Here is a 26551-nt window from a genome sequence, read left to right on the forward strand (position 1 = left end):
CTTTAAAGGATAAGTGATTCAGTGAGTCTTCTTCTCTTTCTTCTCTTCCATAGCTCTTATTCTGAAGTCTATTTTCATCCATCTCTTCAAGAAGTTACATTCTGATGATACTAACACTGCATCGGTCTTTTTTCCAAATTAACAAATTCCTTACCCTACAAATAGTTCTTTGCTTCTACACTCTTTTGTTTTCATGTTTTATCAAATATTTGATATCAATAAAGACAAATCTGCTGTCACATTGCCAGAGTAATCAGAATGCTTTATTTCAGTTTTGGAGGGTTTTTTTAACATTGGCTTTAGCTACAACAGTACTAATTTACTGACCTCTCTATTTCCTTTGGTTTGGGGTTTGGGGTTTTTTTTGTTGGTTACTTTTCAGTAATTTGTGTCTCACTGATGGTAACAAGGCATTCATTTCTTAAAAATCTTCAACACAGTTTCTACATAACGTTCATCTGGTGGGGGTTTCCTTCGGCTGCCAGGCTGCAGGAACTTCTTAATTGTAGGCATATTGCTCATTTTTATTTTAAAAGCCTAAAATATAAAACCAACATTTTAAGTGAGAAATTCCAGCTACTCCAGTAGCAAACAGTGCTCCTTGCACAGAACAACTGCTTCCCCCTGCTGCTAGAAGAAATCCTAACATTCATTCAGATCTCATGCCATCTACTCAGTCTCCTTGTGTCCAGCAGGAGGAGGATCCAGCTGCAGCAAAAAGCCTGTTCTTACCAATGAAGACAGTACTGGAGCAGACAATATTTAAATCTCTGCTACTTGAAAGAAACTGAAGGCAAAAATTCAATATACAGGAGCACCAGGGGATAGTTTTGAAGGTACAAATACACTAACCCAGCTCATGATCTTTTAATTGCTGGTTCTGATAGTGCAAACTACCATGTGTGCAGACCACGATTTAGATTAACATGATTTCCATTTTTACTACATTATGTAAGTATCTAAGCTCTGTTTGCATCTGGCGTGGCCACTGTTGTCCCACTGTCCCAGCATTTCTGGGACTGCATGGGTAAAAGTGAAATGGCTGGAATTGTCCTTGGGTCAACTCAGTTGTCCAGTAGAGGCTTCTCATACTGTGTTGGAGCCTAGGGTAGCCAAAAACACAGCCCCTCAGGGAGACCTGTTCCCCTCAGGAGCAGTCGCTGGCGGCCAGGACTAGGATTAGGGAAGAGTTGGGCATCTAGGTGGCAAGAGATGCCTGTGTTAAGGCAACTGAGTCAAGGATCCTGAGACATCTCATTGTACAGTCAGAGGGGACTCACTGATGCAGATTGCAGGCATCTGGAGACCCCACAGTTAGATGAGCAATCTTATTAGATACACAAGAACCTTCTAACAATGGGGCTAAGAGAGAGGACCTTCACAGAGTGACAGCCAGTTTTTGCTGGCAGATGTATGAACATGATTTCTTCTTCCTTACAGGCACTGGAAGAATAAGGGGGAAGTACAAGAAGGAGCAAGAAAAGTAAAAACTCTGAAATAAGTAACCAGCAATTTTAGAAACTTTTCCCCTTCTATCACTGAAGGAATCCCTACATAAATGCATGGCTTCAACAGTACTGTGCCCACACCTGGTGGCTAATATATCTTGCTAGAAGATGGAAACTAGAGGCAAGAATCACCTGAAGCTGCAAAACTGCATATGGAATAAAATCTGACAAAAGTTACTGCCCACTTTGTGACCCAAGTGCATCATTCTGTCATACTAAATTCAGGCTTAAACTGTGGGGTTGAGATTTAAAAATTAAAAATAGTAATTAAAAAAAAAAAAATCAAAGCCCTTTTTCTCATCAGTTTCAGGGAGAAACTTAACTGTGATAATCAAATGCTGAACTGTTTCTTTTGTTAGTGGCAATAAAGCCCAAGTCTTTGATGCACCTCTCAACAGTTTGTAAGGACAAAGAAGCACGACCTCAAGCCTTGCATCATCAACCCAAACTTGCAGTGCCTACACTGCTTTATCACCATGAGTACAGGCACGTGGGAGAACTACTGAACACTATCTACTTTCTTCCCACTTGGGTCCACTGTATCTCAACTCTTAATGACTCCTGCAGGTCATGCCCCAGGCTTGCACATGCACTGTGCTCTATAGCATGCTGCATGCCTGGAGGCTTCTGATTTCTGGTCAAGTCTCACAGCACAAAGTGCCTCACTTCTGCTTGGTTTCAGATTTTGTATATGGCACGAAGGCAGAGAATTCATCCTCGTTTGTATTGAGTTGATTATTGAAAGAAACCTGTGGCTTAATGCTAAGACTTCAGTTTCTAGTCATATGGTAGAAGGCAGAAGTGAAGTGAGGTTACTGGGTCCTAAAATCGTAATACCATCCATTACAGAAAATGGCACATAACCTTATTCTAACGTGTCAAACTGTATCTCAGACTTAATTTGTTAGCTGGTATTAGATAGCATCTACTGACAGGAAGCAGGGAAATGAAAACAGGGCATCCTATATGAGTGATTTCCCTGGGACATTAATTTATTTCTATTTAGGAGGCATATACCACTCTAAGAGGGATAGGCATACCTGAAAATGATTAATCAGAAGCACAGTGTCTTACAACAAACCAACTAAATCAATTCCCTCTTGTGCTTGGTGTTAAGCAAACATAAGAAAGTGACAGTTCCTCAAGAGCCCACACCTGATTTACATAGCATGGAGAGATGATCACCTCGGGGTTGCCCTCTAGCTCCTGAATACAAGCATGCTCAATAACAAAATTACCTGTAACTGAGGAAACCCGGACAGCACAGCAGGTATTTTCTCCTCCACTGCTAAAATAGCTTCAATTAGCTGAACATCTGCCCAGCTGAATTTGTTGCCAACAAGAAAGTCTTGGCCATGTTGTTTCAAAACCTGTAGAATACAAGAGAAGGTGGACTGCTGATGAGAATGGGACATACAATGCCTGGCAGCTAAGCCTCACAGCACAGCTGTAGAGCCAAACAGCTATTATATATCTGAAATTTCAGGGTGGAGTTTTCAGCTGGAAGCTGTGAGCCTAAATAACTTCATTATTGTTGGGAAAAAATCTGAACTCTTGTAGTACACAGACTACAAACTGGTCACTTCATAACGATGAATGAGGATAGGCAGTAGGAACAGGAACAAAACCATGCTCTTAAGTAGACTAGTAACAGTAGGAATAATGGAGGAACTAAATAGTAACTCAGAGAATTTATTAAATTGTCATTTAAGTATTTCATTTTAAGTTATGTCCAATGTTGATACCAGGAAGCAAACTTAGAAATGCAGAATTACAATAGCTAACCAAAGAAAATCCCTGCTTTGGGAATAGGTTATTATAGTCATAAGAACTTCTAGGATGTTTAGCCTTTATTACCATTTTCCATCTAAACTAGATGTTACAAAAGTGAGAAATGTTGTCAGACGCCTGAGTCATATGGGTTTGGTTTGTTGTTTTCACAAGTGTGATTTGCAGAAATCTATGACCGTTTTTTTCTCAAGTACTCCTGATCTCTCTGATTTATTTGTAAGAGATTTTTGCATTCTTCTAATGAAAATGTTCCAACTGAAATTGAGTATAACAGAGATGTGCTCTAAACAAATTTAAGTGTGGAACTGTCCCCTCAAGGGAGGAAGAAATCATACATGCTTGCTTTTACTTTAGTGAAAAGTTTTGCTGTATAGCTGAGAACATATTGATTTGTAGATGTACAGATACCACAGCTCTGACAACATGAGCCAACAAACAGAAAATACTGCTGTATTTCCCCTACTCTGAGAGAGCCAAGAAAGCTGAGGATTTGGAACTGACCTGCACTACAAACATGTTCTCATTTTGGGGAAACTTCTTGATAATTGTAATACAAGTCTTATAGACACATCTTCACTGCAACTTACCTTTTCAAAGACTGGGAAGTACCTATTAATTGCTCTGTCCTTAATTGAGTCAAGATTTTTCTCCTTTGCCTCAGGTGGAGAGAAAGGGAACATCAAAATCATTTCCATCAGATCTGTTATTCCTTCCACGTACATGTCAATCCTGTTGGTGAGGGGAAGACAGTAGAAAAGAGAACAGAAGATATTTCATCTGTTTTCCAATTAACTAAGGCAACTTAAAAGAATTTTATGTTACCACACCACCGTAGTGCCAATTTTTACAGCTGAAACTAAAGCTAAATATTTTTTAAAAGGAGTAAAAGCCAGTTTCTGTTCAGTAGCATTTCAGAAGCAATGGTTAAAAACTAAGAAAAAGCGCTTTTTTTGTGTTAACCTTTCTACTGGATTTACAGGATTAAATTTATTATAGATAATGCAGCTATCAAATAACAGATTGCTCATTAAGTGAAAGGAGGTGTTACAGTACAGGGCTCTCTCCTTCAAGTCTTTCCCATAGAGATTGTATTTCCCTGCTATGTAGCTGAGGATGGCTCTGGTCTGCACCATCTTCATCCCATCGATCTCAACCAGGGGCACTTGCTGGAACATCAGGACTCCATCTAGGGTGGAAAGTTGAGGGAAATCTTGTCAGTTCCTCCTAGGCTGCTAGCTTTACAGGAGACCAAGAGACTGAACACATTTCTTTTGCAGTGTAGGAGATTATTGATGTCTTGCCCTAACTGTAAAGCTCCATGCAGAAAACTAACATTGTGGGAAAGATCAAATATTGACCAGCCTGCATCACACTTCTGTAGCGAGGTCATCACAGTGCAGCTGGGCCCTTGCTTTGCAGCATTGCCAAATCTTCACTGGCTGATGGGAGCTGGCACAGCCTGCTTCTTTGCACTTCGGGACCTTGACTCATGCTGGGAGGAAAAGCCTAACCAGCACTTTCTACCCAAGGGATCGGGGGAGAATAAAGTTCTGTGTTAAATTTGAACTTAAAAAAAAAAATCAAATTATTTTGAGTGCAGATCAGTTCCTTATCAGGGACATATACACGAGTAGAAAGAATGAGAGGGGTAGTACGGCAGCAGGAGTGAGCTATTGGAATAAAGGAAGAGATCAGGCCACTTTAAAGGTCATGAAACTTCAGAGTTAGAGGCAAGGACTGTGACAGCAATTGCTGTTTAAGTTTTACACAGTCATTCCAGGGACAAGAGTTTGACAGTCGCCATAGATTTTCATTACAGGCCTATCCTCACTGTCATTCCACAACAATTTAAGCCTATTTAGATACATCTTTGTAGATCCATTTTCTCCTGGTTCTGGTAGAAGCATTTGTCTGAGCCTTGAATAAGGCAGCTCTGAGAGCTAAGCTGACATAGAGATTCAGCACAGCAAAATCAATCTTTTCTAGACCAGTTTTCTGCTGGACTAGTTTATTGTCTTTGGAAATACTCCCTCCTCCAATTACATAATATTAAGGGCATCCAGAGAACAATCCTGCCCTGTTAAAATCACAGCAAAACTCCAAAATCCAACTAGGCAGCTGCCACTTTGCATTGCTCAAAGTTAATAATTTATTTTAATTGCTAAAGTTTAATCTGTTCACTGCATTCTTCTTTCAGGTATAAGGGTTCATTTTAACAGGAACATGTTTGCTTTTTTCTCCACAGAGCTATTGAAATACATTGCTAGTCTAGAATTAATAAACATTCTTGACTTATTCTATAGTATTCAGTTTAAATTCAAAGAGTAGTTCTCTCTTCAGCAAGGAATAGCCTGTGTTTATTTCTTGTAAACATTCACAGAAAGATCATGTGTCTTCATGTCTTTTCAGGACACCCCTCGGCAATTTAAGGAAGAAATATTATTTGTTATCTCACAGTAGAATGGGAAAACTAACAGCTCTGCAAGGATATTTTTCAGCAGAAAGATGTGAAGTGAAAAATAGAATGTGATTTTCTGGCCCTTGACAAAAAGTGATGCAGCAAATGTGAGTAAACTGACTCCATGCTTTGCTTCTTATCTACAGAAAAGAGGGATTTCTCTCATGACCAGTAGCAGACTGCTTCTCCTCACTTTACAGTGAGGATCTTTGTGTTGTCACCCTCTGAAGCTATATGTGTGTGAGTGTGTGTGTGTGTGTGTATATATATATATATATATATATAAAAAAAGACCTTGATCTTCTTTACAAAACTTCACTGCCCTTTTCATCACCATTTAATGCTTTTCTCTGGATATGGATAAGCTTGGACACTATATCCAGGACTGTACCACTCTGTCTGGTTTACTTAGTCCTATGAAGCAAATTCCAATTTGGGCTTTCGGTACCTGAGCTATCATATTATATTTAGAGCTATAACTGGTGTCTTTACACAACACTGCACTCCCATTTTGTTAGATTCCCAGACAGCTAGACCTGCAAATTTAGTTCTGATCTTCTTAATACCACTTTTAAAAAATTTTTGTTCATTTCCGTTTTCCTGTCAGAATTTCTTTAAACACAGCTTTTCATTTCTGAGCCAGCAGCCAGAATCAGCCAAGTCCTTTTCCAAGTCTCCTAGGATGTCTTAGAAAGCTCAGTCTGCTGTGAGGTTTTTCTTACATGTCTTGGGCAGCAGGTGAACTACGGGACAAGTGCACTCTATACTTCTCCTCACAGTCCCAACTCCTTCTCCACCCTGGTAGCAAGGTCCTCTCCTTGCAGGGTGGCTGCAAAGGCGTTCACTGCTGGATTTCATTTTGCCAAATATCAAGGCCAGTGGGTGGGGGTATGCACTGATGTCTGGGAACTGGTCTCATTCCAAAGCCTTTGTAGCTTGCTGCTTTGATCATGCCAGACTTTTCACAGGTCTCCCTGCTGGCTCCCTGCTTGGCTCCCTGCTTTTTAACTGGGGGAAGCTTCATGGCTCAGGCTTATCCTGCTTTAGTGTGTTCACACAGAGCCTTGCACAAAGGCTTTCCTGAGGATTTTGGTCCCATGCCAGCCTTTCATTTAGAGGCTTATCTCACTAATGTTCAGAACCAATGTACAGGTACCTTTATACTAGTCAACAGCAGCTCAGGCCAGCTGACACAGACGGGCCACATTCAATCCATTCAGCTCCCTCTGACTGTAGAGCATGGTGGTCACATGTAAATGACTCCTTGGAAATGGCCCTTGCCTGAGACAACTTTCCAAATAATGCCTGGGAATTGCTTTGGGGAGTGCTTTTTGCCCTGGACCAGGAACCATGCTAACAGTTCAACAGCATATATAATTGAGTTGCATTAAATAGGAATGTTTGCTACTCCTGTTTAATGTACTATGATAAACACAGTCATGGAAGCTATGGCTTTTTGCTTATAAGAGTTGTTTTGCACCGGAAAGAACAGGTTACTCAACATTTCAGTATTCTAGGTGTGCACACAGAAGTTTGCACTGGTTTAAAGAAACAAATTTTAAGCCACAAATTTAGCTAAATTGGAGCAATTTTTTTAGGGCCTAAGCCTCAGGCATCGGGATTCTTACCTTTGATTAACTTTTCATATTGCTCTTTTGTTTCCAAAAAACTTTCTTCAAACTGGAAAAGGAGAGAAGATAGTGTTACACTGCTGTATTTGAACATTTTTCTTTTGTAAGTGACTGCACATAATCATGCGCAGAATAACCAAACTGAGCAAAAGATAATGGGCTGGATCTTCAACTGTGGTGTTTGGCTGCAGATGTCTGAAGATCCCCCATGCATCCTCACAGCTGAGGAGGAGCAGAAGGGCCTGGCTACCTCAGGGCACTAATTCCTAAATAATCTAAGTGTGAGTGGAAAGAGAGTAGAGTACAGACATCTACAAGAGGAAGACAGGTTTCAGCCAGTGCCAAGTGAAACACAAAGTAAATCAACTATTTCTAACTCTACCCCAGGGCATGTAAGTCAACAACACTCTTGCTTATACACACTGTATCTGCAAACTAAGTAAGACTGAGTTAAGGTGGTTTTGTATAGCTGGAAAACTCAGATTATTTAAGGGCCTTTAAATAAATCCCCATTTTGACCCATTATGATTAATTACTTTAGGGGACTGATACTAGCTCTAATAAACTCCAAGCTCCACTGAGATTGCATCCCAAATATTAACCACCAAACAAGGTAGTTACAAACATGCAGTGCCACTGGCCAAATTAGTTTAGCCACCCTCCTGAAGCCATTTATCCTCCATGTGCATGTTAAATTGTTCCTTACTGAAGCCAGTTGAAAACACCAGTCTGGAACATTGTACCAAGCGTCAACTAACCTCCACACCAGCTGCTGCCAACAACCATCGTACAGGCTCCATTCGCCCCCTTCCATTTAGGTAGGTAAGTCTGGGCTTCCCTGACATGCTTCTGAGCTTCTGGTTCCCTGAAAAATATTAAGCAGAAAACATCATCTCATAAAACTGATGTCAGTAGCATTATTTTGAGGGAAGAGAGAGCCTTTTGTTCTCACTATGGCTGCTGAAGTTTAAACTTCATCTGTTTTAAATAATGAAATGGGAGATGGACCAGTAACACCACACAGCCTGTGCTAGGAAAGGAAAGATGTGCAGATCTGTAAAGTCTTCCCCAGTGCTACTAGGAAGGTTTGTTATGATTATAAGCAAACACAGACAGGTTTAAACAAGTGGCATGAGCCCTGAGCTACAGGGGGAACCTTGTTGCATTTTAGGACAATTATACAAAGCCACTGAAATTCCTACCACATCCTCAGGGAAGTTACTCACCCCCATTGCCATCATCGTTATTGAAAAGATGAAAAGAAGAAAGGAAAACATTTTACTAGTAGGCTAAAATTTGTCTAACTTTGCCAGATGTAGGAGCGCATTTTGCAGCTTCAATTGCCATCCGATTCCTTCTCATGTAGGGGCAAATTAATTGTTAATCTTCCCTTTATTGCATCAAACAGGCTGAGCTTCCTTGGCAGTCCTACTGAACGGCTACAGCCGATTTCCTTGCTGCTTACATAAGCCTTGAGGTGTCCCTCAAAGCCCGATCTGAAACCTAGCTCCACTGGCTTCAGATGTCCCCCAAAGCATCCCCAGGGCACGGGAGACCTGTGTGCCCAGGGGACCGGCACATCAGAGGCTGTCTGCAGCTTGCTGTAACAGCACCTCTCCTTACACCATGAGCAACGGAGTGTGAGGCAGAGACAGCCCATCTATATTGAGCTGCTTCATGTGTAGGGACAACCAGCTGGAGTATTTGTGCTGACACTTGGATGTAAGTGTTTGCAAATTCAGGCCTTAATTTCTCTGTGCTTCACTGCTCTAATTACTAAAACACAATGGGACTAGCATTCACAAAGATGTTATCATCATGCGCTAATGATTGGGAGAACAAAAAGCTTAAAACCGGATATTCTAATTATGTCCTAATGGCTTAGAAACCAGAGTGCCCATTCTGAAAAAATAATTTTACAGACACCCCAGTTTTCTCAGAGCTAAAAGCCAAAGCTGCAACATTATGTTTGTCACATCAGCATGCCACTTCCCACTCAAATCAGGTTCAGTATGTACTGATGTGTTTTCTTCAAGTCACAGTGCTGTATAAGTATACTTAAAGTACATTTGGAACTTATTCTGCCAAAACTTGATTTTAAAGAGCAATGAGATTGAGGGTTCTCCCTTGAGCAATTCTGGTAAGAACTAAATCATGTTACTACAATAAATAGGGATATTTTGGGTTATTTAGACAATATAATCCAAATACACATAAAGGAAAAAATTATCACCCCCAGCTCTAAAGTACAAATAGCTGTTGCTAATTACAATGCTTTGCCTCTAAAACAGTGCACGTTGCGTGACAAGCTTTCACTGTATGGCAGTGCAGCTTATCTATGTAGTTTACAACAGCTAAGTAGTGCCTCTTCTATTATCATATTTCTCAGATACATTGCATCATTATCATTTCAACACACATCTCCCCAACTTGTAATGTGCAGAAACTTGCAGTAAGACTTTTCATTTAACTAAAAAAGCCAAAGACTTCAAGAATATGAAACTTAAACCTATTGGAAAATTTATCTATTGTTTGCAGAACAAAAGCAGAGGGAGCGAAAAGCCTTAGGTATCATTTTACATGAACAAGAAATTCCATATGGCATTAAATTATGTGGGATGAACAATGACAAATAGAGAATAAAAACCTGTCTCATTTTAAATTTAAGAATAACTGTCAGCTGTAAGTAGATTTTAATTGTCTTAAGCTTCTGACAGAAAAAAAAAGCCCTTGGTTTTGGTAAAGTCTCTTCAGTCTTTAGATCCACTGCATATATCTCCACTGACTATACAGGGACCTGACACATGTAGCTCACATACATTTAGGTGCCTGGGTCTGGACCCGAGTCTTGCTCTGAGGGCTCAGTTTAGTTGCCCATTCCTATTGAGATTCTCTAAAGGTGGGCAGACACAGCCCTTGACATACTGAAGACAGGGCAACTTTTTCTACCTTAAATCAGTATACCTATTCAATGCCTTTTTGCATTTATTTGGGAAAAGGTGGAGCTAACATAGGCAAGGTTCCCTCAGGACTTCACTCAGTCCTCCACTATTTTTCTAAAATTTTGGTAAAAGATTTGCAGGATGTTGTGTTTAAAGAAAAAAAAAAATTGATCCATTTTTGATACAGTGTTGTCTCATTCCACACAGTAGGTTAGGAGGGGGGTGAATCTTTCGAATTCCTTAAGAGCCTGCTTGCAGGTGGAAGAGCCCATCTCTGCTCGGCAGGGCCACAGAGTGGGTCAAGTCACAACTATGACTCAGAGGAACAATTTTGCTGATAACTTTATTAACTGACAACTTTAGTGAATGGGTGGAGACAATTTGGCAACAAGAGAATAAAGGCACTTTGGTAATGAGACTATTTTCCTAACAGCCTGCTGCAAGTCATACAAAACTTATATACATGAATATATGTAAGCAGGAGAGAGAGAGCACAAAGAGGAAAGAGAAGAAAGGAAACAGGAAAAGGGGAATCACCGCCCTTGGATCCCGCGTTGTCCTAGAGTAACAAACTTGGTCTGTAGGTGATGGGTCGACACAGACACACATGGGGTGTTGCCTTTATATAATCTTTCTTACGCATGCTCAATAGGCTGTTTCAGAAGATTCTCATTTTCTCTGGCTTGTACCTGCACAGTTAGGCAAGTTCTGTCTCTGGGCAACCACAGGAGGGAGGGGGAGAGAAACAGCTCACTGCCCCACCTCTGCAGAGCTTGCTCTGCTTCTCCCCCACAGGGCGTCCCACTCGAGTTGTTTGAGACATCCTCTTTATGAACAGTTTTTTGTTTATGAACAGTTTGTGACAAATATGTTGATGATTTATTAATAGACAATGAATCTTGTATAGCTGACACCTGTTCCTTACTTCTCACCTTAGCTGAAAAGGGCCCTTGGGCCTCTCCACAGAAGTTACAATATTTATAAGAGAAGTGTAGAATTACATGTAGGGTTACATTCTCCAACAAGAGGAGCAGCGTTTATCTGAAAATCATGTTAAAGCATTCAAAATCTTCCTGACCCATTACTAAAAACAAACACAATCCCTTTTAGGAGCTGTAGGATTCTGCTACCCCTGGATAGCTGCTTTTGAGGAAATGGTAGAAGCCCTGATACTGATCATTACTTAAGGTGCTGAAGAACCCATTCAGTGGACAACAGACAAGATTATTGGACAACATTCAAGCTTTTGAAGCAAGCTCCACCTGACCTGGGACTGCCAGACTACAGTAAACCATTTTCCTTGTTTGTACGAGAAGGGCAAGGAATAGCCTCTGGGATGGTAACTAACATGCTGAACCCTGCTACTCTACTCCCTTAACCCGGGGAAGGAACTCCACATCACAACTGTGTAGTAAGCACCTGTGAAGGTGAAAAGACTCAAAAAGATTTAACAGAAGTGCCATTTCTAAGTCTCAGTCTATAACTATTTAACGAAGGATCCTCATATTATCTGAATGGCAACCAGGTTCATGGGTTATTCAATAACTACTGTGAATGAAGTAGTGGAGGCTTCACCACTCAGTCTCTAACCAAGCGCACAAACAGCCGAATTAATTTAATCAACAAAGGTCTATCAGCTGGCCAAAGAAAAGACAATAAATATTTATGCTGATTCTCAAAATGCATTTGGAGTATGCCAAGCTACTGGGCAGTTACAGAAGCTGAGTGGGTTTATAAATTCTTGTGGAAGTAAAATATCAAAAGCTCCACAAATTAACAGAAAAACTTGCTATCATTCATGAGCCAGCCCATACCAGCAGACGGACAAAAGAAGAGGTGTTCTAACAGATATTGCAGCTAAAGCCACAGCATGACAGCCGTATGAACCACTGGGCTTACAAGCAGTCCAGTGGTCTGACCTGGTGTTACTTGCTCCTGAAAAGATACGTTTGACTGTACCTGATGAAGAAATTGAGTCTTGCAAAAGGTACAAGTGACCAAAGACACGCAGAGAATATGGAGAGCAGACATGGAAAACCTGCCTACATTACCTAAGCAATTTCTGATTCCCATAGCAAAAATGTATCACCATCCAGGGCATTTTGGGGCTGCTGTAGTAGCCAAGACACTGCTGAAGAATTGTTCATGCCAGCAATTTATACTGCAGCCAAATAAATAATCACATCTCGCATGCAGTACCTTTAGCCTTAATTAATATTTAGGAAAAATCTCAACACAAAATATGCCTATATACAAACGTTTTTACTGCTTTTGCCTGAACTCCATAGTTCGATCCTACTTCCTAGTGAGCCTTAGTGACATGCCTGTCCTGAATTTCTCTGAGGATGCTTCTCAGCGATGCAAGAACTGTTTAAGAGGGGATGGTCTTTTAGAAACAGCATTATCTGCATTCAATGTGGAGTGCTCTTTAGCCCTGGAGCTGGGAGCAGAGTCCAGCATGCCAAATGGGCCAGCTTTCTTGCTCAAACCCAGAAGAAACCATCACGGTGCTAGAGGCTGGCACTGTGTTCTCCCACCTACCTTTGCCTTCCCACACTTTGTCCCCTCAGTGGGTGGTTTCACAGCTGCCTTGCTCGACTCTGAACTGCACTGCAGGATTCATTTCCTGGTTAAAAAATGTCTTTCTCTTGCTTTCTCTCTCCTGCAGCTTCTAGCTGATGAGTAACTACTGAGCTATATGCTTAGTCTACCTGGCACATGAACTAAACAGAGCAGAGAATTTAGATTAGCCCAGCCCAGCAGATGCCCTAATAAATTTTTAAGTAGCTTCACTACAGACACTTAAACACTTTAAGAAAAAAGAATGTTTATGTTAGTACTTACCTTCTGACCTTAACTCAGCCTCCACCCAGCACAGGCAGATTCTCCAGGGGTGTTTAAACTTTGGAGTTTGTGGGAGTTCCCAGCCATACCCAATTAGAGAGAAAATCTCTCATTGCTGTTAAACTGGCACTACTCAGTTTAAAGACATATGTCTCTGAAAATTGCCATTTTAGTAATTTCAGGTGAAAATACCAAATCTGAAAGTGGATGTGAACAGACATAAGGATGGCATAGCAGTTGGGAAATGGGATTTGGGTGCAAAAGATCAGGTTCTCGCCTCTAGCATAGACCCACATGTTTACACCCCTGCAGCAGATGTCAATACAGCTAATCTGCAGATCTGTTCACAGAACCCACACTGTTATCAAAATTGTATTTATCAGTCTAAAGCCATGGCTGTACTAACAAAGCACCTCAAGATGGGGGATCTCAGAACAAAAATCTTTAGGTAACTATCTTGAGGAAATCCCCACAAAGCTGCTACTTTCTTTTTTTCTCCCAGTTGGAGTTTTGTTACAGTTTCTCTGCCTGGCAATTGCTGGCAGTCTCTCCTAGAGGATGCTTCTCTCCTAGAGGGTCTCACTAGAGGCTTCTTGCAAATTTGTAATTTATGTGCTTCAGAGGTTGATGGTGTCAACAATAAACAACTATATGTTGCTTTTTTACACATTGACTAGTTTTAACTCTCTCTCAGGTTCATACCTTAGTGAATAAAGCACAGCATTAAATACACGCTTCCTCATGGTTTCTATGACAAACCTGGGTACTACCCCCCAGAAAATTTCCAAGTATGAGTTGGAAGTGCAGCATAGGGCCAAAACTGTTCCCAGTGTGCAGCGTGGGTACGGCACCCTGTTTCGGAAGCTAGGCGTGTGGTGTAAATGCATGCTGTACCACACTAGCTGGCAGCAGTGCCAACCGATGGTCCCCATACGCCTTAACCACTAATGTAGATGTGGCTACTGTAGGAGTGAAGAACATGCAGGAAGGGATAGCTAAATAAGAAAGAAGCATTTGTTCATACCTGTCCTTGCTGGCAGCATTGAATCAAAATTAATTTATTTCTGCTTCTGAGGTCTTTGATATCAGCACATACCTGAGGGCAAGAGTTGGTTCAGGAACAGTGACAACAGAAGTACATGCAAGTAACTATTATCTCTTTGTCCTTTCTGCAGTCTCAAATGCTGTCAGTGGCACAATAGGCTTGATGGCAGAGAAGGGGGGGAAGAGGTCTTTGATTTGAGGCTCAGGGATGAATGGGCAAGCAAAGTGTTCTAAACATTTTGAATTTGCTGAACATGGCCACATCCAACTTTGACTGTTCCCATTCCACACAATCCTGTTTGCCAGAAGGATTTTCCCCCTTGTTCTCTTTTTATTTTACTTCCAGCATAGCCTTTCATAATGTAATTATAAAGCTCCTTTGACATTTAAAGATATTGTATCAATGAAATTACTGTTATCTATAATTTGAATAGCTATTCTGTAAACCTTTAGAGTAGGAAAGAATATGGAGCCCAGGAACTTAAGTGATCTTGGGTTGGGCAAAGTCAGATTTTAAATAGAACATATACCACACCCTGGCATGTCAAGTTCCCACCTTGCACTGTGGACACACTTCATTGTGTTGTAGTTTAGACAAGTCCAAACTTCTTGAAAAGTACCTGCCTGCAATCCTCACAAACCATTAAGCAGCTGGCTTGGGGGAACGTGCCTGATTGCAACTTCCAGTAGCACCCTATCAGAGGTGAGGACAGGATATATAAGTGCCACTAGAGAATTAAACAAGAGGGGTTAGGAGGATTCTCTCCATGCTGCTTATCTAGCTCATAAACTGAAGCATGTCACCAGTGTGATAAAAAATTTAAGAGTCCACATGAATTGTTAGAACAAGTCATGCATCACTCAAGCCTAAACTTGCTGCAAACCTTCAACAACTGTTCTGGTTCTGTCCTGGAAGCTTTACTGACCACCCAAGGACAAGGTTAACCAAGCCTCTATTCACCCTCACACACATTTCTGTAAACTTTGGCATTTATCCAGATCACCAGCACAGAAAAGTCTGAAAACAGTAATTCTAATTCTGATTTACACCCATGGTGCTGTTGGCGAGGAGAGCTTAAATGGAGAGCCAGTTTACAGAATGTTATTATTAGGATTGGTTTAGTCTTTATTGATTTATATAGCCACAAGATCAAGGCTTCAAAGCCAACTGCATTGTGAAATACTTAGCTTAACTAATATTTAAAAATTACTTCATAGTTTGATAGAAACTTGTGTAAGTGTATGTTTCCTCTATTTGATTTCTGGTGTGTGCTGTGAAACTTTCTGAGATGCTCAGTTTATGTGCACTGTTACAAATAAAACTAATAATTAAGCTTAGGTTTAAAGAATCTTTTTATTTTCAGAAGAGGGTGTAAAGAAGATAAGCAGAAATTTCAATCTTATTTTTGCCTGATGTTGACTAATTTAAAAGCTGGACAACAATTTGGGTTTTTTTCCCCATAAAAGGGATTTTTTTTTGCAATAACAGAAAGATAAAAAATGATCACTTGAAAAAATTTTAAATCAGCTCTCATTCTGTAAAACATTTTTTGTTTGTTTTGGTTCATTTCTAATAAAATCAGGTTTATTTATACTTCTCAGACAAGGAGAAATAGGTTTTATTGACCACAAGTTCTCTTAGAAAACATGTTTGTTTTCACTGAAGTTAGGGATATGGTGTAGTTGGGAACTGTCAGTGCTAGGTTAATGGTTGGACTTCAAGGTCCTTTCCAACCTAGCTGATTCTGTGAAGTTTGTGTTTCCCTGGAGCTCATCAGAATTTTCATAAGACCTTGTAACCCTAATATAGATTTCAGGATTGATTTATCTTCAAAGATTCTCTCATTCCCTTAAACCTTCTTACACATATCTGTCAGCATAAAAAGATTCAATGAAATAAGATTAGTATTGCATTATTTATACAATCTAGAACTATCTGTGAGAGACTGAAATGTCAAATGATTGTCTCAAATCTTGCTTGTGTGTGTGTTTTGAGTCAATGGAGTGGGGTAAGTAATGCCTCAAACATTCATCAAGGATCAGCTGTGGCCTTTGTAATTAGTCTAAGGAATGTCACCCAAGGAAGTGAAACAAAGAAATTAACAGTCAGAATCCAATATAACTGTTAAGCAGGTATTCTTTATTAGCAATGCTGGGGTCGCCCTGGGGATTCTCCACCATAAGGGCTCCCCAGAACTAGCAAGGGACATCAGTTTGCATACACACAAACTATACATATTCATTAGATTTCTTGGAAAGGGGTGTCTTATGATAAGAGTTCCTGGAATTCATTTACATAGTCCGAGCATGCGTAGTAAAAATAGTGAGGGTCTTTGGTGGTCAAGGGAAGAAGTACATGGTCTTCTATATGGTGTCTGCTCTTTCCAGAGCATGCACTGTGAACAAGTCCAGGTGTCTTCTTCCTAAATCAGCAAGATCATCCTCCCTAGATTGTATCTCTGTGTCATTTGTTCAGTTCCCCTTATCTTAGTTTGCCCAAGTGCCCACTGAAGGCTTTGAGTCTGCTATCAGTGAGTTATATAGAGAGCATTTTACTTTTGTTTAGACAAAGAGGCCTAGGGAGAACAGTTGAGGAGTCCTTGGGAAACAAACACAGGCAAAACTTTCATGTATCACAGTTTAGTCTTAATCAGAAATTCATTGGTTTGAGCCCTTTCAGAAGCAGGAGCTATCAAAGGATGCACCCTCCCACTCACTTCCAGTTGTATTATTGACAGACTCCTTAGATAAGCCTCAAAGGGGGTAAATGTGGACTGAGAGAAACCAAATGTTTCCCCTCAAGCACAAATACCGCTAATCACTGGCTCCATTGAGTAAGCCAGATACTTTGTGGCTCCATTGTGTAAACCAGACACCATTCATGCCTTGCTAATGACTTCTCAACTTCGCCATTGAAGAGGTGACAAGAACTGATAAGAGGTGAGCATTTCTGCCCCAGAAGCCAATGATTGCTCAAGAAGCATGAAGTCAGCAAAACCCTGTGGGAACAGAGGAAAAACCAAAGGTGGGCAGGGTGAGTACAACCACCGACTCAATTGGACAAGGGGTGGTGCATCCAATTTCCCACCCAATGCATGTGCAGAACCCATGCTCCACTTTTTTCCTCATGTCTCACGGAAATGACTTTGTGGAATACCTACCCCTCCATGTCTAGTATGCTAATCAGCTGCTAAAATGAGCTTAAAAGGTGACAGAGAACTTTACTGTGTGTGCACTCACCACCAAAGGACTGAAGACTGAGGATCAACAGGATGCTGCTGGATCTGTGGTGGTGACTATTCTTGTGATTCTATTCCAGATGCTTGCTTGATTTCCGTCTTTTCCTTCCATTCTGTCCTATCACTAACACTCTGCATTTTTAATAATAAAAACTGCTTTGAATATACAGCATTTGACCTTGTTTGTGTCTTAATCTCGCTCTTGGAATCATATTGAATCCTCTCCTGACATTGGATTGGGACACCACTCCACCTTTAAGACACTATTCACTGTTTGGTAGCATGTTCAAAATTATAAAAGGTATGGATTTTAAAGACACTTATGAGTAACTTTCTCTTACATTTACCTTTCTTGCAGATAACATATAACTGTGAACTGTAACTTGGCTTGCTCTCCAATTATGTTTTCAGCATGAGATTCATTTGTTTATGTTGCATGTGCAAGATTGTACAAATCTCAAAGAACAAAAATCAAGGGTTAAGTAGGAAAAGGGGTTGAAAAATTACAGCACATGGAACCTGTCTTAATTTCCCGGTAAAAATATCTGGGTTTTAATGCTACAGGTTCTTCATCTGGTGGGAGGAATTTCTTATTTGTGTTGCTTATTCTTGCTTTAAAAGCCTAAAATTGAAAATAATGCAATTTCTAAGGATAGGGGTAGAAAAAATTCTAATGACAAGCCAACACAAGCCTGTAAAATCAGCTTCATTAGATGGTGACTCAGGGCTGATGATGAGGGAGGAGGCAGTTTCCTAGGAGTAGATGGTACAACCTCAAACAAAAGTAGGTGCAAGTTAGATGGTAGAAGTCTGCAAGGCAAGGTATAAAACTATGCAATGATCTGTGGTGGAATAATCTGCCTTTCACAATTTACATGCATGAGGCATATGGGTTAACAAGGATACCCTTCATATAAAGTATAAAGAATTTATCCTCCAAGAAAAGTAGAAATCAAGTTTTCAAGCCCCAACTTCCATTCACAACACAACTTGAACACATGAAAATAAAGTTTATTTGATTAGAACAGATCATCTAGATACAGCAGTTACATTAAAAAAAATTCATTTGGCAGTCATTTTGTTTTCTAATTCAGTAATAAAAGTGCAGCTTAGTTGTAAAGGCACAATGCTGACATTTCAGAGAAGTCACTGATGTCCAATAGAACTGGCAAGACAAACATCTCCCTCCTACTTGCTTTAAAAACCACTTGTTTCATTTGCCTACAGTGATATTAAAAGCACTAAAGGTCTGTATTGGAAGAAATCATAATACAAAAAGCTGATCTGGATCTCAGAAGAAAGTCCTCAGAAGGAGCAGAACATGCTGAAGCTGTCAGTCAGCAACTCACATTTCTTTCTTTTTTTGCTCTTCCAAAAAGTGTCCAGGAAGACGGCATGCTTGTTGCCATTTCACTTGCTTGAAATTACCAGTAAAATCTCAAGAATTAAGAAAAAAATAGATACCTGCCTGCTGTATTTTGTATGAGAGAGCACGAGATACTGCCCATTGAAACTCCTTTTCCTTCACCATCTCTCTGCACATGTGCAATTTGATAGTTCACTCAAACCGAGCACAGCTGTTGTTTTAGCCAGGCACACTAATTCGCTTTTATGTCATAATACATGTGGAGAACTCTCCTCACAGTCTCCACATATTTATCATCAGGAACAGGCTTTCTCTGGCTTCCTGGCTCTAGAAATTTCGTGATTGTGGGGATACTGCTTATCCTTGCTTTAAATGCCTAAAAGGTAAACAGTAAGTACATGGTATTTAAAGAACAGAAAGTAACACAAGGAGAAACAATTTTACTGATTTGTTTAACATCCTTTAACAAGAATGTGGAGGTAAGACAGGAAATAAAGGTTTTAGCCATGGATTAATTTTACTCCCCCTCACTCCAACCTTGATAGGGGATATTGATATGTCTCGTATTGCTATGGCATGAAGTGGAAATAGTTATCTGTGGTTTTAGATGTGTACTTGACTTAAATCACTACTTGTGATCCAGTAAATATCTTCTGCTTAAAGGTATCACAGAACTGGGGAGGGGAGAGAAAAAAGGGAGGGTGGATTTCTTCAGATCTGTACAGGGATTACTCCAGAAAATAACAGATTCTCTAGATGAAACATAGTACAAGGTTCTTTCCAAAGCTAGAAGAGCAAGACTACAGTGAAAGAGGAGCAACAAATGCTCTTGTTTTGTGGAATTACTTACACACAATAGACTTTGAAATATAATTTATCACATTTCCAGACATATGAGTGTATTGTTAGTGTAAGGTACCTGTAATTGAGGAAAGCCTGAGAGCACATCTGACTTCTTCTCTTCTACCATTAAAATGGCTTCAAGAAGATGAACATCTGCCCAGCTAAAATTGTTGCCAACAAGAAAGTCCTGTCCATGGTCTTTCAAAACCTAGAAGTGTCATAAATGAAAACATTCAGATGTGGATAGTCAGCTGGGGTTGATGTTTTCAAAATGCACAGACACATCTTCTTTGACAATACTTACTGCCTCCTCTTCCTTTCACCTTTCTCTCCCATGCAACTAGGGATGCTACTAGTGTGGGGGATGTGGGCCAAATGCCTGCAGTCACTGATCATTTTACAGAATATCTGCGAGCAGTCCTCACTCTGGCAATCTAGAATCTTAGGGTTTCTCTTACCCATCCTTCCTTCCTATAGCTCTAGGTAATCCCATGTACTGGACTACAGCATTAGAAACCTCCTTGGTATTCACTCCTTTCCAGCCTAACAAATCTTGAATTTTTCTGTATGTACTTACAGCTTCAATGGGACAACAGAGAATGTAAAGGAGAGGTGATCAGCCTAAAGCATTGGGGCTAGGATGCAACAAGTGGAATCTAGGGCAGAACAAACTCTGGCAGCCATCTATAGGAGAGCTGGTATTTAAGCGGGAAACTGTCTTCCCTTTAGTCTTTAAAACAGAAAAACAGCAGGTGATCCTGTATGTGTATATTAATTTCCGTTGAGAACACCTCTTAGATCCTATCTCTCAAAAGATCAGTTAGAGAAACATAAGGATTCTAGTATGGCTTAAGCAGCAGACCACTCAGACTAGAAGACAGCAGCAATAGCTCTGTATTACTGTGGTTAAAAAAACATATAGATGTATTTGAAATGTTAAACAAAGCTGACAATTAGCTATTCTAAAATGGCATTGCCTTTGCAATGTAAGTTCCTGTGGTGGGTTGACCCTGGCTGGATGCCAGGTGCCCACCAAAGCTGCTCTATCATTCCCCTCCTCAGCTGGATAGGGGAGAAGAAATATCACAGACGGTTCATAGGTGGAGATAAGGACAGGGAGAAATCATTCACTAATTACTGTCACGGCAAAACAGACTCATCTTGAGGAATTTAGTTTAGTTTATTACCAATCAGATCAGAGTAGGATAATGTGAAATAAAACCTAAATTTTAAAACACCTCCCCCTACCCCTCCCATCTTCCCAGCCTCAACTTCACCCCCAATTTTCTCTACCTCCTCCCCCCAGCAGCGCAGGGGGCATTATCCTTCTAGAACAATGTTAGGAAATGGTCCTCCTACATACCTTTTCGTATACTGGGAAATACCTGCTTGTTGCCTTTTGAACAATAACAGCACGCTGTTTCTCTTTATCCTCAGCTGATAAGAATGGGAACGTCAAAATGAAGCCCATGAGGTCATCAGTTCCTCCAACATACATATCAATCCTCAAAACCAAAGCAAACAAAAACCTTAAATAAGAAGGCACCTTCATAAGCAGTTTTCTTAGATTTGTGTTGTGACAGTAAAAGTTGAATTTCCCACCCCCCTCATGAAAATTATTTTTGCAGTCAAAATAATAGTCACAGTCTGAGTCTCGCTCGTATTTGTAGTGTTGCTGGGCTTTACTCACCTCACTGTACAGGATTAAACAGGGTTATACAGAAGTTTAAAAAGTTTAACTTTGGTGTTAGAGGTCACTTCAGAATCACCAAAGAAACACACAGCACCACAAGTCATCCCCAACTGGCTTAGTTGTCCAGATATATCCCACCTTCAGGATTTCATCCAAAGTCCAAGTGGTACCAAACAGATTAATAATGGGGTTGGAAATCTGAAGTGTACAAGGTTCCACATCTAGCTAAATTATTAGTCCAGCAGCTTTTCAGATCGTTCCTTTTATCCATTTTTCCAGAGCTCTGACAGAAGGTTTTGTACAGTAGACAAGACTCAATGAAGTCCGCAAGAATATGAATAAAAATCTTCTAAAATAGTCTAACAAAGCCTTCTAACCATTCTGTGTCTTAAACCTGGAGCGAATCACAGCAAGTCTTCCTCAAAACACTGATGCTTCCTTCCCCCTGACCAAGAACAAATCAAAAAATATACTTCATTTATATTTGCTGCTAAAACAGACTCCAGGCTAAATCTAAAACTCGATGGAAGAGAATTCTGTTTGAAGGAAAGGGTATGCAAGGAAGGAAAGCTACAGGAAATGATGATTTACTAACAACAAAGAAGCCGATAATCTAAGACTGAGGCTCCTGAATATTCATTCTTTTTGTCACTTCCCCGAATCTGATTCAGCTAATTCTTCCCACCATTTTCGCCAGTTAATGGCAGTTTATTGTAAAGTATCTATTAAAGTTAGAAGCTTTACTAGCTGACCTTTAGTTTTCCTTCTTTTGAAAAACAATAGGAAACGGACATTTAAACGCCACATCTTGAGATAGCCCAATCACATAGTTTTCTCCTTCACACAGACACAACATGAGGACCTGGATTTAATTTCACATGAAACCAGAAGCTTTTCAACAACTTTCATCTGTTCTTTCCCCAACTCCCAAAGACCTAAACCATGCACTTTTTACAATGCTGTGGAACATCATGCAATCACAGATAACATCAATGACAGATCTTATTTTGCAGCCAAAAGTTAAAAACTAACCATTGCTTTACAAAAAAATTTCTGTTTACAAAAGCAGCTCAACATTTACAGGCCAGTCAGCTCTCAAATATCTGTGTCAAGCTGTGTTAATCTTTTCCTAAAGCACAATAAAACCCTGCCTCACATTTTTTTATGCAAAAATAATAGAATTAGAACAAATCTGTTGTCTTGCATCTAACTGTTGCCTGTCAGGCTCAGTGCAAGTTGTGTGTCACTGAGGCACACAGGTGATTCTCTGGGTACGAAAGTATGCAGTTAATTCTATATGTATCTATGCTACTATAACAAATTCAGAAAGAGTAGTACTGTTACAGTACAGGGCTCTCTCCTTCAGGTCCTTCCCATAAAGGTTGTACTTCGCTGCTATGTAACTGAGGATGGCTCTGGTCTGCACCATCTTCATCCCATCGATCTCCACCATCGGCACTTGCTGGAACATCAGGGATCCACCTAAGGGGAAAGCCATGCATTATTCTACTGGATCTAGTAATTCCACATTGGATTTCTTGCTGTCTTCAGAAGATTGTTACATTTATGGTCAGCGTGTTGTGAGTAGTCATTACATTAAACTGGAGTTCTTCTATGCAAACAATAAATTAAAGTGGTGCAGACAAACTGCAGAACACTATCATTATGGATTAGCATCCTTGCTTTAAAAAAAATCACTGAAGTTGCAGTCAGGACTGTGTACAACAACTTTTATGCTGAAATTGAAATACAGTGGAGACAACCACACCAAATATACCAACTGAGTACAAAGTGTCCAATTTAAATACATTTTCAAAAATTCTGTTCCATTATTTAAAACACAATTGAAGCAAATATCAGATTCCCAAATTTCTCTTATAACCCATATCTTAGGCTAAATCAGGACACTCAGTGAAGTTTTAGGATACACTTTTTCAAGTTACTGAAGCCCAGGGTAAGTTTGTGGGACATGTAGACAAGCAGAGTACAGAACAAGCCAGAGGCCGGGAAAACTCTTCCAGTTGGAAAGACATGCAATTTTCAATTGCATCTGTCCATATACAGGGAAAAAAAATCAGCCTCTGCAGCTGTTCACAACTCAGTTTTACTCCCCTCTCTGCTGTGTGGAAAGAAAGTCACATACAGTCTTAAAGTCTTCTTTTCCCATGTCTTCTCTGAGAATAAGTAAAGTCTGATCACACTCCTCTGGAGGTTTCACGTGGACTCACCTTGCAGGAGCTTCTCATACTGCTCTCGAGTTTCCAAAAACTCTTCTTCAAACTGACAAAAGAGAATGATGAAAAAGAGGAAATTAGTGTCTTTTCACATTTCTAGAACAAACAAACTTTATAAGCATTGTAAAAGGTAGAGAATATTTATATACATCATGTTCCTTCCGTTGTCTCTACATGGCTCTAAGGGAGAAAATATCAAGGGCAGAAGAACTGGCAAAACCTCTTGGACTGTTATATCTGACAAATGCTGCTATCAGAAAAGCAGCAAGAACTGGAGTAAGAATGGTTTGTTTAGCATTGAACAGGCAATTTAATGTGAGATAGTCAACAATGCAGACTAGGCTGTCCTTAAAATGCTTTCTGGTATGTGGAAAAAAGCTCTTCTGTGGGATATTTTGATTAGACAGGAACAAATTCTTGGAAAGTTAAAAGAAAGCTTTTACAAAATAATGTTAAAGTATTATGCCCCACAGGATGTTTAACACAGAAGCATGTTTAGGACAGCTAAATATGAAATATTCACTAGATGAGAAACAAAAAGACACAGAATGTGATCAGAATGACATAGTTATAGTCAACATGGTTGAGGATGGCTGGTCCAATCAGTGCTACTTACGGAGGAATTCAGTTCAAGATTAAGACACCAAAGTTAGATGTCTACATGTACATGTTTGCATGTGCCATACAGGTCTATAGTCAATGCAGACCATGGAGACTAGAAAACGACTGAGCTTGCCAATCCCTAGATGCCTACCTATGCACTCCCAAGGATCATTCCTCAGTCAACCTCTCTCAGAACACCTGTGCAACTTATGTTAAGAATTAAGACTTGCTACACTAGGGAAACTCTAGAAGATTAGGCACGCTAATACAGTGCCAATGTTTGACTATAGCAAGTGTGATCAGTCTAAAATTCAGAACCCAAGTTTCTGCTGACAAAAAGCTGGGAAAACAATATCCCAAGAAAAAATGTAATAGTTGGTACCTGTTAAGAGGGATTTTTTTTTAATTTAGGAAAAAAAAAAAAAAAAGAGAGGGAATTAAAACATAAGAACAAACAATGCAGGGAAAGAGCCTGTTGAGACTTCTGTAAAGCCTTTAAATAGATTTTGGAAAATTTAAATTTAAAATTTAAATAGATTTTGGAAAATGGTATTCCTTGACTCAGTACAGGGGTAACCATATGAAGTGTAACAGCCCTCTATATAAAAGAGGACACTTGAGCAACTACTAGTCCTTTCTGTCCTCAAAATGAATTATCAGTTTATCACCATGATAACTAGTAAATTAATAAGTAAATTATATCCCATTAAAAAAAAAAATTTGAAGTGATACCTTGCTTCTCTGATTAACCCAAATATTTTTCTTCCTCTGAGATTTCTGATTTCCCTACACACGTGGGTCAGTTTTCTCACTTCACCCTGCTAAGCCTCATCTAAATGATTTAAGTAAAACAGATTATATTTCATGCTATAGCTTATTATGGAGGATGCAGCCAGTGGAGTGAAAAATAAAAGAAAAACCTGTGCGTGAGCATCCAACTGAAAAAGGACTAGAGAAAGTAAATTCGTTGCTGTTTTACTTGGCACAGATAATACTTGTAATGCCAGGAATATATCTATCATCCCGCTCAACAGCTCTGGGTCAGTAATCAAATGCTTAATTAAGCATTACATATTGTTGCATTAAGCAGGAAACTAGTTTACAGTGTCATGGCTTACAATACATGTAACTTGAAGCTGTATATTTGTGTGCCTAAAGTAAGACTGTTTAATTATACTGAATAGCCAATGCTCATTTATTGCTGTGTCTTGGGATGTCATTTCTCACAGACAAGCTTACCAACGTGCAGCTTAAAGTTAAAAACACTAAAACAAACCTCAACACCAGCTGCAGCTAACAACCAGCGTATTGACTCCATCTTGCCTCTTCCATCAAAGTAGTAAAGTTTTGGTTTTCCAGCCATGACTTCAAGCTTCCTGTTACCTAAAATACTTATAAAAGACAGTAAGTTAATAACAATACAAAAATCTGATGGCAGCTGAAATAACAGTTCACAGGTCACTCATCTAAGTTAATTTTTGACAAACATTTCAGCAAAGTTTCAGTCTAAACTGATTTGATTTTACTGCTGCACAGTCAAGTCACAGTATTTCATAGTCTTTTCATTCCCTTGAAATTCAAGAAAAGTAAACATCAAGTTGCTAAGTGGGAGATAACAGAAAAAAAAAAAAAATTACCACTAAGAAAATCCTTAAAACTTTTAGAAAAGGTAAGTTTTAGCCCTAGAGTTACTCAATCACCACTGAAAGCCAGTTTTAATCGAAGGGGAGAAGAGGCAGTAGACAGGTTTTTCAAATCTGTCAGTCCTTATATCAAAGAATGCCAAAAGCATCTAAATATTAATTCTACAGATAGTTAGGTGAAGTACGGGAACATATTTTCAAAGCCTCTCACTTTTCTTTCTAGCTGTGGTGACACAGGCTAAGTATGTGATCCAGAATCAGTAGAAAATTCAAAAGAACGACCAGTTTCTTCTGTAACAATCCAGATTAAATACGAAGATTCAGATTGTTCCACTACTTATCCTTCTTCTGGTCGCATTTCTTTCTATTAATAAACCTGTTGCTAAGCAAAACTTTTCAGTTGATCAAATACACCATGTTTTGCAAGCAGCATTTTAATTCTTGAATGGCTTCATAAACAAGGCTATTAATTGTTATTTTTTGAAAAGACTAGTGTTCAGGTCTCAGCAGAGAATTGGATTCCACTGTAGAGCCATAAGCCAAAGAAGTATCAAATTTCATCATACTGGCATTTCATAAGCAGAACTTCATAATAGCAACTGCTTTCTGCAACTGAGAGCTGTCTTCCCTCTATAGGGAGATTTCTTTACGCTCCAACCCACAGCTCAAGTAATCCCGGAAAAGAGGCTGTTGGCATGTGAACAATAACCTC

At 39.7% G+C, this 26551-nt stretch overlaps 2 protein-coding genes across 13 annotated transcripts; both read right to left on the minus strand.

Annotated features, from left to right (window-relative positions):
- Positions 1-282: 282 nt before the first annotated feature.
- Positions 283-25526, minus strand: LOC113478137 (glutathione S-transferase-like). Of its 9 annotated transcripts, none has more exons than XM_026845015.1 (7): positions 13175-13407; positions 8147-8253; positions 7386-7437; positions 4353-4485; positions 3887-4028; positions 2747-2878; positions 283-537 (listed from the first exon to the last, which is right to left on the minus strand). In XM_026845015.1, exons 2-7 carry the CDS (start codon positions 8231-8233, stop codon positions 415-417), a joined length of 669 nt encoding a protein of 222 aa, XP_026700816.1. In that variant the 5' UTR covers positions 8234-8253; positions 13175-13407; the 3' UTR covers positions 283-414. The 9 variants fall into 9 exon arrangements, with proteins under 9 accessions (XP_026700816.1, XP_026700819.1, XP_026700817.1 ...); XM_026845018.1 differs by lacking the exon at positions 13175-13407 and adding an exon at positions 12872-13098; XM_026845016.1 differs by lacking the exon at positions 13175-13407 and adding an exon at positions 10871-10933.
- LOC113478139 (glutathione S-transferase 3) lies at positions 18914-26551 on the minus strand. 4 transcript variants are annotated; one of them, XM_026845025.1, is made up of 7 exons: positions 26406-26551; positions 25473-25579; positions 23588-23639; positions 22709-22841; positions 21030-21171; positions 19743-19874; positions 18914-19199 (listed from the first exon to the last, which is right to left on the minus strand). In XM_026845025.1, the coding sequence occupies exons 2-7, from the start codon at positions 25557-25559 to the stop codon at positions 19056-19058; spliced, it is 690 nt and encodes a 229-aa protein (XP_026700826.1). In that variant the 5' UTR covers positions 25560-25579; positions 26406-26551; the 3' UTR covers positions 18914-19055. The 4 variants fall into 4 exon arrangements, with proteins under 4 accessions (XP_026700826.1, XP_026700825.1, XP_026700824.1 ...); XM_026845024.1 differs by lacking the exon at positions 26406-26551 and adding an exon at positions 26051-26328; XM_026845023.1 differs by lacking the exon at positions 26406-26551 and adding an exon at positions 26051-26328 and having other exon boundaries at positions 25473-25587.

Source organism: Athene cunicularia (assembly GCF_003259725.1).
Source record: "Athene cunicularia isolate RWA chromosome 3 unlocalized genomic scaffold, athCun1 chr3_part1, whole genome shotgun sequence".
NCBI classification, from domain to species: domain Eukaryota; kingdom Metazoa; phylum Chordata; class Aves; order Strigiformes; family Strigidae; genus Athene; species Athene cunicularia.